The sequence below is a fragment of the Anas platyrhynchos genome, chromosome 2 (genome assembly GCF_047663525.1).
Source record: "Anas platyrhynchos isolate ZD024472 breed Pekin duck chromosome 2, IASCAAS_PekinDuck_T2T, whole genome shotgun sequence".
In the NCBI taxonomy this organism is placed as follows: domain Eukaryota; kingdom Metazoa; phylum Chordata; class Aves; order Anseriformes; family Anatidae; genus Anas; species Anas platyrhynchos.
In genome coordinates, this window is record NC_092588.1 from 40,332,869 (window position 1) to 40,350,857 (window position 17,989).

At 41.3% G+C, this 17,989-nt stretch overlaps 1 protein-coding gene across 4 annotated transcripts in view; it reads right to left on the minus strand.

Moving 5' to 3' along the window:
* The window catches only part of TGS1 (trimethylguanosine synthase 1), a 28,355-nt gene extending 16,931 nt beyond the window's left edge, over positions 1-11,424 (minus strand). For all 4 annotated transcript variants that reach the window (XR_011807500.1, XM_072034601.1, XM_072034604.1 and 1 more), the window contains exons 1-9: positions 11,262-11,424; positions 10,719-10,783; positions 8,734-8,906; positions 6,032-6,899; positions 4,418-4,538; positions 3,363-3,449; positions 2,939-3,110; positions 1,128-1,479; positions 73-246 (exon numbers count right to left, since the gene is read on the minus strand). Coding sequence is in view for 3 of the 4 variants with exons in the window: in XM_072034601.1 (XP_071890702.1) it covers positions 73-246; positions 1,128-1,479; positions 2,939-3,110; positions 3,363-3,449; positions 4,418-4,538; positions 6,032-6,899; positions 8,734-8,906; positions 10,719-10,783; positions 11,262-11,359 (2,110 nt within the window). In the remaining variant the exon portion in view is untranslated. The remainder of the gene's footprint in view (positions 1-72; positions 247-1,127; positions 1,480-2,938; positions 3,111-3,362; positions 3,450-4,417; positions 4,539-6,031; positions 6,900-8,733; positions 8,907-10,718; positions 10,784-11,261) is intronic.
* Between the last annotated feature and the right edge of the window lie 6,565 nt (positions 11,425-17,989).

Sequence of the window (17,989 nt, forward strand, 5' to 3'; positions counted from 1 at the left end):
TAAGCTGCGAGAAGGTCACCAGTTTGGATACATTTTATACCACCAAGTCAGTGTACTTTGTACTAAACGTACCTCTGTCTAGTTTAATCCCCTCATCAAACCGAGAGAACAGCCTGTAACGTTGTGCCCAGTACTTGACTAGCTCAGGATCTGCAGCAATCTCAGCAGGTATAGATCCCAACGCAATTTTATTCTTTCTCTTCCTTCTTTTCTCCTTCTTCTTTGTAGTATTTTTTTCATCTACAACTGGAAGACACTGCAAAAGTTAACAATTACTGTTCTCATAGGCTAGAAATGCAACTGGTAAATAGATAAGAGTCAAGATATAGAATGTTCAACGCTACTAAATGACCTTTATTACTGTTTGCCAGACTATGCAGATTTGTGGTTTAAGTCAAAAAAGGGCATCCTATATAACAAAGGAATAAAGTAATCTATCATGTATCTGTAACAGTCCTAAAATGAAAAGATTTCACCCATTATGTGATTTAGCAGGGAAGACATGATCTTCAACTGATGGCAAGAAGCTCTACATAGTGAGCAACCAAATGGATCAGAGATTAATTTAATGTCCATATATAAAATAAAAAAAAAGAATAAGAACCAATCTAGATGAGAACTTTGCAGTAGAACTCTTAACATAACTGTGGGAAGGATTAAACTCTATGCAGAAACCTGAATAATCCTATTTCATTTTTTTCCAAGTGTTAAATTAGTAGGTTCACACCATAAATGATATTTTCCCTAGGAAAAAATATTTCAACAATGCATGTTGCCTAAAGCTCAGCCATGTGCATCTGTGAACTCAAATTTGGATAGTCCATGCCTCTACCTGAAATTAATCACCCTTACCTTACAGGAGAAAAAGATGTGTGAGCAAGAGACCTGTTAGACCACGCGTAAGATTAACAACAAGTGTTCAAATAAAGAAATACTATCTAAATTAAAGGTGAGACATGGGATTTAAGTGCTCCAGGAACAAGTTACTTTCACTGATACAGCTCTATAAATTACCACTTGGAGAGAGAAAGTCTTTTTGAATAAACAGCATAAATAAAGAGCACACAATGCTGTAATTTGGGAGAGAAATTGCCAATTCATGTCCAGTTTGTAGGAAATAGGAATACCTGGGCTCACATCCTCTGTTTCTTCCCGGAGATAATCTGGTATGTCCATAGGGACCAGCACCCTTCCAGAGCCACACTCCGTCTTCCTCGTGCCCTGGCTATCTGCACTGTTTGCTGTTGTGACCTTCACTTCCTCTTCAGGCTTACTTGTCCCAGGTTCACCACCACTCACACTGGAAGGCAGGGGTTCAGGGTTTTGAATGCTGAATCTCACACTCCGTGTGGTGGTAACGCTGTCCTGATCCTCTGAGTCACTGCTTGTGGACGACCCCTCCACTTTATCCTGAGGAGAGGCCTTCTGGGACGTGGCTTCCTCAACAGGTGTGTTAACCTGCTTCAGGAACTCTTCCACCTGGAATTGTCAGATACCACAGACTGTGAGATGTGCTGGTAACCAGGTGCAAATAAGGCAGTTTAAAAGCATTACAGTTCAAAATCACCTACCATGGATACAATCTTCCATTTTGAAAAAAAAGTAAAATATCTACTAACAAGTAAACCAAAAACATTCAAGTTTTTAGCTCTGCTCCCTCTGCACAACTTTTTCACAACAAGCTGTCTTTGGGAGCCAGACACCAGATTGATGCAAAAGAGAAAAACTCCACAAAATCAACAGCAAACCATTCTCAAATAATATCTGAAATAGCAATAATAGCAGATTTCCCAGAAAACAGGTGACCAAGACTACTATATTTTAATTAACTGTTTTTTTCTCTGATCTGCATTCCAAGAAGCTGTGTTTTGCCTTTCAGGTTAGCATAAACATGTAAAATGACCTTCACACATCAGTTGCCTCACCTCCAAGACGTACCAGATGGTGCATGTATCAGATCTACTGCACAGTAGGTAACTTAGCATTACATCCTGACCGACGTACAGACGTCAGTTCAAACTCTTCAACAGGATATGCAGATGCTCAATTTTAAACTTATTTGCTCTGGGTGGCACTAGGCCTACTAGGCCTTCATGTAATCAAAATGCTCCTCAAACTGTATTGGCTTCAGGTGCAAGACCACAGTGACAAAGCTTTTGATGCACAATTACAGCAATGGGACTGGAGTTTAAGACAATATACACTGTCACCAGCAGAAAACAACGTTGTACAATGGGGTATTAGGGAACACCAAGCATCCCACAAGAATGCAAAGTAACATTTACAATCTGAGGTAACATTTCAAAGAGACTTGACTACTTTAAGGAATGAAGTCATAGGTGGAAATACATGCAGACAGATGTCTAAGCAAGAATGTTGGTATCACTAAAAAACATAAGAGAGCAGGAGTCAGGACTAAACAACAGTAGCTGAAATTCTATGAAATGAACAATCCTGTTTCTGATGTTCCATCAAACCCCTTGTTTGGGCAATCAACACATTAAGTCCTGTGTAGTTCTTTTTACATGAAAGAAGCAACAACTAATATTAATATATTAATGTATTTTATGCAAATCCATATTATACAAATGTCTTTTTTCTCACAACTGAAATGACAGCATCAACAAATACCCTCATATCCACTTTAAGACCAAAGATACCTTTTCTTTTTAATAGCTACAGAAACCTACGCACTCCTCTGAAGGAATGATGCACCCAGACATTAAGAATGACTTCCATGTAACTTCACTATCCCTCTTAACAGACTGACAAGAGTCCACCAATGCCTTTCCGTATCTGTTCTAACCTAACTATTCTTCACCGAAGCAAGATGAGGAGGAGAGGAGGAAACAAAAAAAGAAGAAAGAGCATCAGACTGGCACTTAAAAAAAATGTCACCTACTCTATGCATTTTTTTTTCCATAACACAACAGCTCACCTTCTTCAGAGTTTTATTTTTTTGGGAAGATGTTTCAGGTTCTTCTGTAAAGAAGATGTGTGTGTTCTTACTCTTCCTTGGTTTACGCATGTCCAAAAATCTGGACTTGAGTTTTGCTTTTTTCTCCAAGTACTGCACACTTCGGTGGGTAAAATCTGGAATTCCACCATATCTGAAAAAAAGAAAAAGATTTAGTTGGCGTATTTCCAATTCAAAGTGCTTTTCTTGTTCTTTAACTCATCTCTGTAACTTTGTATTTCTATTGCTAAAGCTTACAGTTTTAAGCTCACAGCACTAAACACTAACTTTGCACTTATCTTCAAAAAGTTTAACAAAATTGGAATGGAGATGAATGGTCTACTTAAATAATTTCAACAGAGCAAACTGGCTGTGAAGAAACCCCGAGCTCCTCATAAGCAATTACTTTTGTCCTGTGCCACACTTGAAACCCAAAATAGAACAGGTTTCCTCAGGATCTTCCACTGGATTCTCATCCACGTCCAGTTCATGGCTAGGAAAAAACACAGATGACCCAAAAGTTTATTTCCGGTAGGAAAAAAAAAAACAAAAACACACCACAATTATTTTAAACCCACTATTATTTTAAAGAAATGCTACTAGAACTCCTATACTGAGACCATTTAAATGTGAATTTCAGTAATTTTTCCCACACACTGCTGAAACCAAAAAGGGCAGATAATACTAGTCTATTTATATGCATAAGATCTTTTTATCCAAACCAGGGACACTATGTCCTTCCATAGGGGTAATAATATTCCAGCTATTCTGAATAATTTCTCAAAACGTTTAATACCAAGCCCTATGCAGAACACAAATCATTTGTTCAGCTGATTTCCGAATTACCTTCATGATTTATTATGTTATCTATCACCTTATCCGTTATTAATCTTATGGCAACAGCAAAATGTTATAACAAAAGCAACATCATTAGTAGATAATAATTCCATTCATCCCCTCGTCTTTGAGTTTGTAAACTTACTAGAGGAAAGAAAGAGCCATCCATCATCTTTGTGGTTATAAATTTGCAACAGAGGAAAGAAAAAAAACTGTGACAAGGCAGAGATTAGCTATTTTATGATTGTCACAGCACTGAGCACTTTACTGGCAACACATAATTAAGTTAAACAATACAAAATATTTAATAATGTTCTCAGACCTTCTGCACTAACTAGACCTAAACAAATCATCATATCCCATTTTAAAATCTTATATACTTCAGTGACACAAGGTATTGTCACCCTGCACACAAGTCAGCATCAAAGCCATCCATTCTTTTCATAAAGCAAAGGAAAAGAAGAAATATCTGCTGCTTCTTGCCAGGTAAAGTGGTAGGCAGTGATGGAAGACTATGTGGGTTTGCACTGAAATTTTAACTCATCATCTCGATCAAACAAATTGATGCTATAAATCACAATTTGAAAAAAAAAAAAAAAAGATGGTCTAATTTTCATGACTTACCTTCTCTTAACTTTGGCAACTCTGTTTTCAGGAGGCTCTTCTTCTTCATCTTCATTTCTGTCAGGAAGCAGCAACTGTTCTTTGTCATTTGAACTACACGAGTTACACGACCCCTGTGAACCTGAACAGATGAGATCATATTTTCCTTTTGCCTAATCAATTCCAGATCCTCCCATCCCCAAAGTACATCTGCAGATACAGTTGTTTTACATATTCAAATGTGATAAATAAGGCAGAGATGCCAAACCATCCAGATCTTTACCTATCTTCATTTGACGGACACCTTCCAACACAAGCTTACAGTATTAGTTACACTGCGGAGTTAATAATCTTAAACAGGACCGACTTCAAAATATCTCAAATCTCCAAGAAAAATAAAATGATTGCAGGATAAAAATTACAAAGTTCCTTCCTTGCTCTTATATTTAGTTTACAGTTAAATAGCTGTGTGAAGACATTCACACAGGTTTAATAAGAGGATTCCAACACCTTCTCTCATGTCTTGTTGGAAAGGAGATTTTTCTTTCATCTCTGCCATTCAACTCTACTGGAGGATGAAGATGGGAGCACACCTGCTTCTTCCTTCCTTAGAAGGTCACTAGCAACACTCAGAGGTTTTCCCCATAAAACTAAAGCCCCAAGATGCTGATCACTTACTTCATCCCTCCTCTTCAGCAGAAGAAACCATACATCAGTCAGGAAAGCTGTTAGACTGCTGCTTATCAAACCAGCAAACAGGATGCCCATCTCCATTCTCTACACACTGAACTGGTTGGCTAAAAAGTCTGCAGCCCAATCTTGCACATCCCTCATGGAAACTCTTCCAGTATTGTAAGGCACAGACACTGCCTCTCACCATACCCCTCTACGAGCTGGCACTTTCACTTGTCAGCACTAGCAATGCACAGATGAATTTGGGGTTGTAATGATGACTGCAGCTCACTGCCTAACTGACAGCTTAATGCTGGAAAGGACCTCTGGGAGTCATCTGGTCCACAGTAACAGATGGCTGTCCACTTGTACAACAGAACAAGAGTTTATTTTCAAGCATGGCATTTTTAGACAGCAGGGGAAAACAAGCTACAAAAAAAAACAAAAAAAAACAACCTGCCAAAACAAACAAACAAACAAAAAAACAAACAAACAAAAAAAAACCTGTGAAACCACATTTTTGGAAATACAAGTTGTAGTTAAATTTGTCAGATTCATGAAAACATCAACCTGAGCTTATTTCATTTTTTTCAGACTGTCAGTGAGAAAAACATCAGCTGAATGACACTGCTGCAACACCAATACTAAAGTAAACAAATAAATCAGTAAGCACCAACAGTGCTCTCTCACCACTTTCTGTAGTACATTTGGGAGATTTATGAAGTATATGTTGTGTTAAAATCACTGTGGCTGAAGAACGCATTCAATACACAGGCTAGAGAAGAGAGAGATGTACCAGAGAATCAGAGGAAATAAAACGGAATGAATTATGCAACCTTTCCATGATATACTCAATCCATGTTTTAAAACAGCTTCATAAAGACACGGGCTTGGTTTTTACATTTTTGTACATAAACATTTAAAAATATACTGATAGAATCAATGTTGGCGATTTTGTATTACCTGACTGGTTAATACTTTTATTTTCACAAGATGCACTCCTTTTCCTGGTTCCTCCATCACAGGGCTCTTTCTGGCTTGAAGCACAAAGACACTGGCTTTCACTGTTAGAGGAACCATGCTCTTGAGGGTCTTCATGGGTTACTGCTGGAGCTGCACTGCTCTGCTCCACTTCGTCCAAATTTAGATTTAAATTACAGATCCCAGAGATTATCTCATTATGGGGCTCAGCACTTGAAGTGAGTGTTTCCTCACCTCTGGTGTGAGAGGGAGACAGCTCCAAGCTCAGCACTTCGCTGCATTCAACCTCCAGGCTAATGAGGTCCTTTTCTCCTGACAGATCTGCCTCCTGCGTTACCCCGTGAACTTCCATGCTGTCATTGTGTGAGCTCTCTGTAGTCCATCCTTGACTTGTCCAGTACTGAAACTGTTCCCAGTAATACCAGTACAGTTCACTATAATGCTGCTCCCACTCCTCCTTGGTGTCGGGACTATTCCAAGGCTCAGAGGCTGTTAAGACCTCAAGCGATGAGGCCTCTTTATGCTTCTCCAGCCAGCTTTGCCAAAGAAGGCCCTCTCCATACTCGCTCCAGTACTTCTCCCATTTCTCTTTAAGTTCACCGGGTAAGGCCTCATTAGCAAGAGTTTCTGAACTTCCATGGTTCCCTTCACTTACAATTTCAGTTTTGCTCTTCTCACTTTGCTCTGTAGCTGGGGCTGGGTCATCAGAGATGGACTGCTTGTGATCCCCATTAGCTTGATCCTGGCATTCCTGCCCCATTTTATCCCTGTGTTTTTGCTGTAATTCCTTTTTCTTCTTTTTCTTTTTCATGATCTTCATGTTACTTCTCTTTCTGTATTTTTCTGTTGCCTAAAATAAAATGAATAAACTTATTTAGAAGTCCAAAACATCTAGGCAGTCTTTTCTTGTCCTCCCTGCATGTACATTTCTGCTTCTGTTGTAACCCTCCCTCTCACTGCAACCCCACTGTTAGCTTTTTCCCCATAAAAATGGGCTTAGGATTATACGGGTCTGATAGGACCTAGCTGCTTAACTCTAGCTCACGTCTGAGAAAGTTGTGACAAACAGCAGTGAGAGCTTCTGTAAAAAGATGCACCAAGAGAAGTCAGAATTCCAGACAGAAGCAGGATTGCTGGGAAAGAAGTCACTCACTGCTCAGGGATTTACAAAAAAATACATCAATGTGAAACACCATAAAATGCTGAAGGGAGGTTAATCAGAAACTGTTGTCACTGGATTGAGCTCAACAGTAAAACGCAGTAACACGAAGGACTGCTTGGGGGGGGGGGGCATAGAAACACAAGACAAAAACCTCTTTCTGAAAGAAAACACTAAGGTTTCAATTAATACAACTCCACTTGCTTCAGTGGGGCTTCCTGTGCTCACACACGAGATAAAAACATCCATGAACAACACAACATTCTACAAGATAAAGCTGCTAATTTCTGAATAAACTGCCAAATTAAACTTGGCAGGTACAAGGGTGGTGGTGGTGGTGATGAGGCAATACAACTCACATGGCCAAAAACCTGCAAATGTATGGGTATTACCCCAAATGCCTTGTCAGTTGCCATCCCTGGTTTTGTTGCACTGACACATGCATAAGGTGTAACGTAAAGGAGTTAGGTTCAGAGAACTGGCATTAATATTTTGTTCACATCCCTCATAATGTCATGTTAATACACATGGTGCAAAGCACAACGCTTAGTAGTAATCTAGTAAAAACATGTATTATTTTCTCACTTGACTTATTTGCAGTACTACTAAATAGCAACACAAATCATACGCATACCTTGGGCTTGAAGTCAGATGCCAGTCTATTAAAATGTCATCATTTAAAATAGTAAATAGAATAAACTTGTGTATTACTGGAACAGGCTCCCCAGGGAAGTGGTCACTGCACCGAGCCTGACTGAATTTAAGAAGAGATTGGACTGTGCACTTAGTCACATGGTCTGAACTTTTGGGTAGACCTGTGCGGTGTCAAGAGTTGGACTTGATGATCCTTAAGGGTCCCTTCCAACTCAGGATATTCTATGATTCTATGATTCTATGATTAACAAATTAATCAGGTCAAAATAATAGAGTGCTCTGCAAAAAAAGCACTTTCACTCCAGGAAGGTCTGTCTTCTATGAAGCAGTTGCAGTGAATATCCCACTACCTTATTCTCACCCACACAAAACTTTATCCTTCCTTTAGAGCGAAACTGCTCTGTACAGGGAGCAGAGTACCCCAGCCTAACTCCTGTCCTTTGGAACAGCCTGGCTTGATCAGCTACCAGGGGAATGCACTTACCTAGCTTTTTCTACTACTGTCTAAAGCTTAATGGTTAAAGGAGACAATGTGAACACACATGTTCAGTTTGGAATACACATGCTGTCCTGCAGCAGAGCACCAGTGTTACCATGGCTGTTTTAAAACAGCTCCCTCTAGCAGCTCAAGCAATACAGACAGGGAAGCACAAAATACAGCCAAACCCTATCTAGTCCAACTGGCAAATGAGTTTTACAAACTACAAGACCACGATGGTATACATCACTACAGATACCTGAGAAAAGCAGCTTAACCCCAGCTTGGATACATTCCCATGAACTGCAGTCTCAGAAATAATTGAAGAGTAGATGTGCCCCTGCATTTGGAAAGATAAAGTAAACAGAACAAATAAAGCACATAAAGATTTACCACAAAGTCCCTGTGAGCTGACTGTCCACCAAAGTGAAGAGGCAATCCCATACTCTTCATAAGCTCAGCCTCTGAGTCTAGCTCAATTTCTTCCAGGTCCAGAGCATGATTACTGTCCACCTTGAAGGCCACATTGGGACAACGGTTTTCCTCCTCAGATGCTTGTTCTTCCCCTATTAACAAATTATATTAAGTGAATATAATCTGATTGACACCTCCATGCATCAGTATGGCCTATAAAAAATAGCAGAATCACCTCTTAAGCTCTGCCATTTAAAATTCTTCTCTTAAGTACATGAGAAGCTATTAACAGATTCAGCACCTTTCATCTTTTGCTCTAGCTCATCAAAACAGTAATATTACTACAAATGTAAAGTTTTATACATTAGCATTTTTTCCCATTAACCCGATATTAACACTTGCATGAATTCCAAACTTTCCAACTGTGTCATTATTTTAATATGATTATTTTCTCCTTTTCATGAGCATGATACATTTGCCATCCTACAAAAGAAGAAGGGATACATTTTCAAATCAGGCATCAATTTCTGTATGTCTTTGCTCACAGGCTGAAATACCCTACATTTTTAGCAAAAAGAGAAAGCAAAAACAAGTGGAGAACTGAAGTGCTTGACTAACAGTAGAAACCAAAATCCAGCTTCAATAGCCAAAACTGTGTCTGACTGGGATGGAGTTAACCTCCTTCACAGCAGCCTGGACCGTGCTGTGTTTTGGAATTGTGGCTGAGACAGTGTTGATAACACACTAGTGTTTTGGCTAGTGCTGAACAGTGTTTTCACAGCATCAAGGCTCTTTTTCCCCACTCTGCACTCCCCAACCATTAGACTTGGGGGTAGGCAAGAGAGACTGGTAGGGGACACAGCTGGGAGAGCTGACCCGCCTGGCTACAGGGATCATCCATACCTTATAATGTGATGCTCAGCAATAAAACCTGGGGTAGAAAAAGAAAGAAGTTTTTTTTGGCTACCTAGGTGGCAGTTGCTCAGAGGCTGGCTGGTCACCCATTTGCTTATGAGAGGTTGTCCTGGTTTCAGTTAGGACAGAGTAATTTCCTTTGAAATTTCATTTGCCTTCTTTTTACCTCTTTCCCATACCTATTAAACCACTTTTACGTCCAGCCATGAGTTTTCTTGCCTGTGCTCTTCGTATTATTTCCCCCATCCCATGCAGCAGGAGGGAAGCAAGCAAACAGCCATGTGGCGCTTGGCTGCCAGGCAGGGTCAAACCACCACACACATCCACTTCATTAACTGGAGAAGTGAACTGCAAAAATATCCAGCAAGCAACACAGCCCCCCCTCCACCACCACCACAGTATTATAAAAATAAAATTCATTACAGTAGTTGTTTTGGCATGTATCACAGCAAACTTAAAATACAAGAAACCGTCAGCTTTGTTACAGTTCTTTCAGAAGAAGGAACTTTCTTTCACTGCCTTCATATCAGATTTACAAAAAAATATTGATGGCGTGGCTTGCAAGACATCAGGGTCATTGCTTCTTCCCTTAATTCTGGACCAACAGATTCATCAGCACCAGCTAACGCCCTAGGCTAGGGAAGAGGCAGAGGACTGTACTGCTGCCAGCTGGCCCACCTAGGATCTACAGACATTAGTTTTTAGTTGGGGAAGGTGAAATTATGAATTGAGAGCAGTCAGACACATGAGCTACTGGACTTTGTGCAGCAGGCAGTGATTATGTGCGCTGGTAAATCTGTGCGGGCAGAAATAAGCATTGTGCCTGGCTTGACAAAAAGTTCCACATCAAGACTGTTGTGACTTGAAAGCTACATACGTGCCACATTTTTACTCACAACTGTCTTTTTAACAAAAGTACAGAAAAATATACCAAAAATAGCCACAAAAGTATGGGCTAGTGGTTACGCAGTCCTACTGTACCCTAAATAGCCACACACAACTCACATAATATCTGGGCACACAGCATGCTGTGCGTTGTATTACCTTACCTGTACTGCCATTGTCATCTTTGACATAAAATCCCTTTAATCCCAGCTTATATAACTTCCGATCCCTATAAAAATAAAGAGGAACATTGATGCAGCCAGCCACCATTAAACAAAGCGACAAAAAGAAAACGAAAAAGGCCTCCCTAAAGCCTGACGAACGGAGCCTAGAGACGCTCAGAAAACACTGCTGGAAGGCAGAATCCCCTGAGGGCATTTTAGGGCCAGAAGGGTGTAATTTTCGGTGGGTCCCGGCCACCTCCCCGTGTCCCCGTGTCCCCTCCCTCTGCCTCCGCGCGGGCTCCATGCAGCCGCGCGCGGCTGTTTTTTTTTTTCTTTCTCCTTTTTAATTTTTAGTTATTCATCACCCCCCTTTCTTTTCCTCCCCCTTCCCTTCTTCCTTTTCCCTTTTTCCTTTTTTCCTCGCCTTTTTTTCCTCTCCCTCCCCCCTTTTTCCCCTCCCTCCTCCCTTTACCCCCCCCCCCCTATATCCGCTCTAGCAGCTCGGTCTCCCTCCCCAAACACACACCCCGACCCCTCACTCACTCGACGAAGGCTCGGGAGCAGAGGCACACGATGCCGCCCGCCGCCCCCGCCCGCAGCAGCAGCCCGGCCACCAGCACCCCCCGCGGCTCCTGCACCATCCCCGGCCCACGCCGCAGCCCCGCGGCCGCCGCCTTCCGCCGGAACTGCCGCCAGCAGCCGGCCCGCCCCGAGCACCCAGCACCGAGCACCGGGCCCGGCCCGGCAGCCGGGGGAGGGCGCCCGCCGCCCCCTTCCTTACAGGAAGATGAATTCCCAGATAATAAAATCATGGTTTTGTGGGCTTACCCGGTAGCCTGTCTACTGGCAGTGGCGGAGTTATAGCAGTCTACATGCATGCTCTGTCTGCAGCCCCCCTGCGAGGTGTTTGGTTTTGATCTTAGCTGCATTCGACACAATCTGCTCTGGTGTTTGTGTGCTGTGCTGCCTTGTTTCATTTGCATCAGTGGGTTACCAGGCTATATGGCCTCACGGGAACGCAAAATGGCCTTGGGAGTTTTAAGAAGTGTCAGATTGGAAATGCGGAATAAAGGGAATTTGGATGCAGGACTCACCATACAGGTGGCAATAGGACAACCACCGTCCAGCAACAAATCCTATTACAAACAAAAATCTTAAAGCGAATTGTGTCCTGAATTCCACATACTCTCTCATCTGGTATAACCAAAATTATTAAATACTATCATTACCCAGGATTTTTTGTATCTATCACTTTCTAATTATAATACTTCAGAAATACAAAGATAACACCAATTCTAGCACTTATATAGGTATAACTGCATCTGCTATTAAGAAACTACGTCACCTTAGTATTTCGACACTGAAAAAGTCATAAAACAAAAATATTTCAACACAAACTGTTTAGCAACAGCCTTGTGCTGAGTTGAATTGTGGGTTGTGAAATATTTTGGGAATTATTATACTCCTAAAGAAACAATACTACATTTCAAGTGAAATACAAAGAATACTTTTGTGTACGAACAATATGGTTATTCTTTACATAGAATCATAGAACGGCTTGGGTTGGAAAGAGATCTTGACTTCTAGTTCCAATCCTCCTGCCGTGGGCAGAGGAGACACCCACTAGATCAGGTTACCCAAAGTCCCATCCAACCTGGTCTTGAACACCTCCACTTCTCTGGACAACCTGTTCCAGTGCCTCACCACCCACTGAGTAAAGAATTTGGACTTGCTGAACTTCATTAGGTTTGCGTGGACACACATCTCAAGCTTGTCCAAATCCATTTTGGTGGTGTCCCTTCCTTCTGCTGGGGGTGCGCTCGGTCCCACTATGTCATTGAAAAATATGTTAAACAGGACTGGTACCATGACAGACCCCTGAGGGACACCACTCATCACCAGCCTCCGTCTTGTCATAGAGCCATTGACTGCAGCTCTCTGGCAGCAGCCATCCAGCCAATTCTTTATCCACTGAATAGTGCACCCTTCAAATCCATCTCTCTCTAACTGAGAGATCAGGATGTCATGTGGGACCATGTCAAAGGCCTTACAGAAGTCCAGGTAGATGACATCAGTCGGTCTTCCCTTGTCAAGTGATGTAGTCGCTCCATCGTAGAAAGCCACCATATTGGTCAGGCACGATATATCCTTAGTGAAGCCATGCTAGCTGTCTCAGATCATCTCAGATCTTTGTCTTGCATGTACCTTGACATTGCTGCCAGGAGGATCTGTTCCATGAACTTCCTAGGCAAAGAGGGGAGGCTCACTGGTCTGCAGCTTTCCAGGTCCTCCTTTCTAAAAATAGGAGTGACGTTTCCCATTTTCCAGTCACCAGGGACTTCAGCTGACAGCTAGGACTCTTCAAATATAATGGAGAAAGGCTTGGCAACTGCATCAGCCAATTTCTTCAGGACCCTGGGATGCATGGCATCAGGCCCTGTAGACTTGAACCTGTTCAGTTTCATCAGGTAGTCTCAAACCTGCTCTTTGCTTACAGTGGGAGAGCATTCCCAGGCCACATGCCCCTGCTTTTACTGCCTGTGCATTTCCTTCTTATGCCTCAGTTTGACCAGCAGGTCCTCGCTCAACCATGCCAGTTTTCTGCTTTTCCTTCTTACTTTCTTAAAGATGGGGATGCAGTGTTCTTGCCAGTTCTAATCAGTTCCTCTGTCCCTAAGGACAGTGTCCCAGGGAGTCTCATCTACTAGGTCTTTAAATAACTGGAAGATCACTCTTCTGAAATTCAGGGTGGTCCCTGCAGCCCAGACTGCCTCCAATCTTTAATGAGTTCATCTGCATTGGTGAGCACCAGGTCCAATAATGCTTCTCTGGTTAGTTTATCTAATACCTGGACTAGGAATTTATCCCAAAGCACTCCAGGAGTCTCCTGGATTGCTTGCAGCCTGCTGTGCTGCTTTCCCAGTAGACATCCAGGTGGTTGAAGTCCTCCTCCATCAGGCAGAAAGCATGCGAGCATGATGCTTCCTACAGCTGAAGCAGTAAGGCCTCATCAACAGGCCTTGGGCCCTTGATCAGGTGGCTTATAGTAGACCCCAACCACAAGGCATCCTTTATTGGGCCAGTCCTTAACTTTTACCCACAAGCTCTCAATCTGTCCGTGGCTGTTTCTCAGAAGCAGCTCTTCACAATCTATCAGTTTCTTAACATAGAGGGCAACACCCCTGTGCCTCCTTCCCTGACTATCTCTTCTGAAAAGTTTATAGCGCTCGATTGCAGTGTTCCAGTTGTGTGATAATATCCTAGCTCAATATTGGATATAATATTTATATTTATAATATCCAAACCCAATATCATCCAGCCCCAAGGAGGAGCCACCTGCAGGTAAGGCCAGATGTTTATCCCTGCTGATACTCTCCTGTTCTCCAGCCATCTGCAGCTGATGTATATGATTTCTGCCTGTTTAGTAACACCATGGATTTCTCCTTATGCTACTTAGCCAGTTTTCCCCTGGAGCCATCATCTGGCAGTGAATTGCACAAGTCTGTCAGCTGTTGCATGAAAAATCACCTTCTTCATTTCTAATATGGCTTCTATCAGCTTCCAGAGATGCTACCATATTAGAAAACCCACTAACCGATCTGTACTCAGCTGCTATGCTACTGGATTATATATGTGTCAATCATATTCCTTGTATTCTCTTTCCCAAGCTGAAGAGCCCTGTCATATTCAGTGTTCCTTCTCTGTGAGCCAGTCTGCACCTCTGCTTTTCCTTATTACTCTTTTCTGACCTTGTTTTAGTTGGACTCTGTCCTAGAAGAGATACCTCCTTTGGACCAACACTGCACAAGTAAGTCTGACAGATGCAAGACAATGCACTTGGAGTATGATTTTTAGCAGATAGGGTTTTAAATGTTTCGCTAACTAGCAGAAAGGTGTGTGTAACAGTGCTTAGGTCATTTTAGTTTGCATTGGCAAATAATGTACTTAAGCAAAAGTAAAATAAGCCACCCTTAAAAAAACGCCTGCTGATGATACAGGTTTTAAAAAGGCATATGTAATGAAGCTGGTCAAAGTTTGTGCTTGTCAAGGAGTTTGTCTTATAGGAAAATAATGGACTGCTTCACGTTGGCACAGTTTGGGGTTGAGATGCCCTTCCAATGGAACTTGAAAAAATTTACCTGGTAAGTACAAGTTGAGCCAAATCTGTAGCTTGTAGCAAATGACCTTTGCCTTAGCGTGCCAGGGGAAGATCCTGAACAGGACACATGAGGAGCGGGGCATTGTGTATGAGCCCTCCACTTCCACACGCCTGCATGGCCCTGGTGATCTGTCTTTTTCCTACTTAACTTCTCCTGCTGGCCCATGTTCTCTTCTCACTTGTCCTGGCCTGAACTGCTGCCTCGTCTCATTCCCTGACTCTCACTCCTGTTTACTGCTCTCACACATCATGTTTGCCTGCAGCATCAAAGCCCTTCATGGGCCTTACAGTTATTTTTTTGCGATAGATGAGACATCCACTTGCCAGTGACCCTGGCTTCGTAACTTCTATCTGTGCTTCTCAGAGTGTGGCCTTGCCTCCTGGCTGGCTTTAAAGCTGTTCATTTCTTCCTTCTTTTGAAATCCCTTATCAGGACTAACTTCCGTCATTATTGACTAAATAAGGGTAAGTTGAGGAGTGCTGAGAATTCTGCCCTTAGCTGTTGAAAGCAAAACCGACACAAATACATGCAATGTGTATATTTTATATACAGAAGATGTTCTTGAAGTAACTCTTATCCTGTAATTCTGAGCTCAAGTCTTACAAGCACGTGTACCTTACTGTGTGACAGAAGTGCTGTAGAAGTAAGGCAAATACTTCTGAGTCAGGCTGGGGTTTATATTATATGCCTATGTAAGAACTCATAGAAAAGGACTTTCACTCTTCATGGAGGAAATGTTTGGGTTACATACCTATCAGAATATAATCAGAATCCAAGTCTTTTATCAAAGGCTTGGTTTATAAACAGATTTAAACAGAGCAAAATTTTCTGAGTTATATGTTTCAAAACACAGTCATTCTATCATCTTTCTGTAGTGGATAAGCCCAGAGAAATACCTAAGAGTATTTAATTCACTGTGCTGTTTTCTCTCTTACCAGCAAGTGATATGTGGCCTGAATCCCATACAGGAAAACTATAATCTGTACCATTTATATATGGGAAGAATAGATTCAGCTGCAGTATCAGCAAGACTTTCTGCATTGTGTTCACTGATTCTGGTTGAACTAAACTCCAAGTATATATTTGCATCTTATGGCTTCCTGCTTGGCATTCTGTACCTTTTCAGTCTTTTGCTTCACATTTGAAAGAATGGCTTAAAGGAACATTATTCTAGTAAACTATGGGACAGAAAAAGGCAAATGGCAGTAAATCTGTAGAGTATATATGGAAAATTATGGCATAGTGAGTTTTTTTGTTTGTTTGTTTTCATTTTGGCTTTAAATACAGACTCTAATAAAGAGGAGAAACTGGAGGAAATGTCAGTTCTTCAGCTGCGGATGTATGTAGAAGGATATAGAACTGAATTAAGCTTCAGTGACCCTTGAGTCCTCTAAAAAGGTGTTTGGCAATGTAAAAATGAACTCTATTTGTGCCTTGAGAGAAGAGAACTACCAGTCTCAGAATTATCTCCTTTTTTTTTTTTATTTTATTTTTTTTTTTTTTTTTAAGGCTAGAGCCCATTGTGCAACTGCTATCAAAAGCTATCAGAAGGTCAAGGTAGTTTCACAGCTGATTTCATGGCCATCTGTAAGAGAGATTTTTTTCAGTGTCAGAGGCCCCTTTGGCACTTAGATATGAGTGATCTGGCGCATGAGGAATTAATCTTCTGCAGCAACATTGTCTCAGGGAGAATTAAACTCTTGTAGTCCCAGAAACCTTGCACTCCTAATTCTTATTCAGCATATATATATATATATACATTTGTTTTAATTTTGAAATATATTAAGCCATCTCAGGTAAATTCAGTATTTTCTTTAAATGTTTGATGAGACAAACAAATGGTTAGAAGGACATTAACAGAACATGATATTCAGATTCCTCTAGTAGTTATGCTGTGGCCATATTCAGGTTATGTCATTAGACAGATCTATGAGAGATGCAGGTTCTCGTAATTATTGTGGTCACCTTACCTGTTGTGGTTTGGCATCTGCAATTGCAGTGGAACCGTAACACAGTTGAACAGTAATTACTTAGCTTTTACAGAAGCAAAGCAAAAGTTTTTTAACAGAAGTCTATTGAAAAGCAAGAAATAAAGGAGTGCTTAGGTTACAGCTTTCCATCTTTTTATTTTAAATCAGAATGAATTTTAATTGCTCTTATCTTTATACATTGAAAGGTTGGGTAGGTGTTTGTTTGGGGGAAGAGGATTGTAGGATTTGGGGTAACAGGGGGCTGAATCTTTTCTGTTTCTTTTTTCGGTATAAACCATGACAAATAACCTTATGTGACATTTTGCCAGAGTGGAGAAATTCCCACAGAACAGATAACCGGTTTGTTGCAACACTGGGGAGTCACATCAGTTATTGGTAGCAGCTTTAATTCCTACATAAAGCATCTTTTAGCTCCCACTTGGAGACAAAAGACAGAAGGACTAGAAAGATAACAGACAACTTTTGTAATGCTTGTACCACGGTTTTGATCGTCCCATTGTTTCATACGTCTTCACAGCGCCAGAACGAATACCGCCAGTGCCTGCTGTCTTCAAACAGCTCTGAATCCTGGCTGAACAATAATTAATTGGAGCAGTACCTGTTTGGTCTTGCCAATTGTCAGACCCTGTCAGCCTTATACTTCTGTTTCTGCTGATTGTAGTCTCTGGTTTAACTTTTTATATTCCTTTTTTTTTTTTTTTTTGTATGGTAGTACATGCCGTTAAGTCATACCCAGTCATGTAGTCCTAGATAATGGACTGAACCATTAATTTTTAAAGCAGCCACTGTTCATTTTGCACTTTTGAAAGTGCTGCTGATGTAGCTGAAGTCAGAGGAGACCACATCCTGTGACTGTGAACACACTGGGAACACCTTAAAAAATTAATTTAAAGATGTGTAGCTTTAATTCTTCTTTACTGTAAAGTGCATTTCTCTTTGAACTAGGCTAGATTTCATAGGTGCAGCCATCTCTGACTGTGCCTATTAGGAAGTTTTATTACAGTTCTCTTCTCCAGGGCAGCTCTGAAAATAATAACTTTATGTTTCTCTGTTCCTTATTAATTTTTCCTTTCAAGTTCGTATACTTTCTGGCATTGTATAAGAGCTGGAGTCACAGACC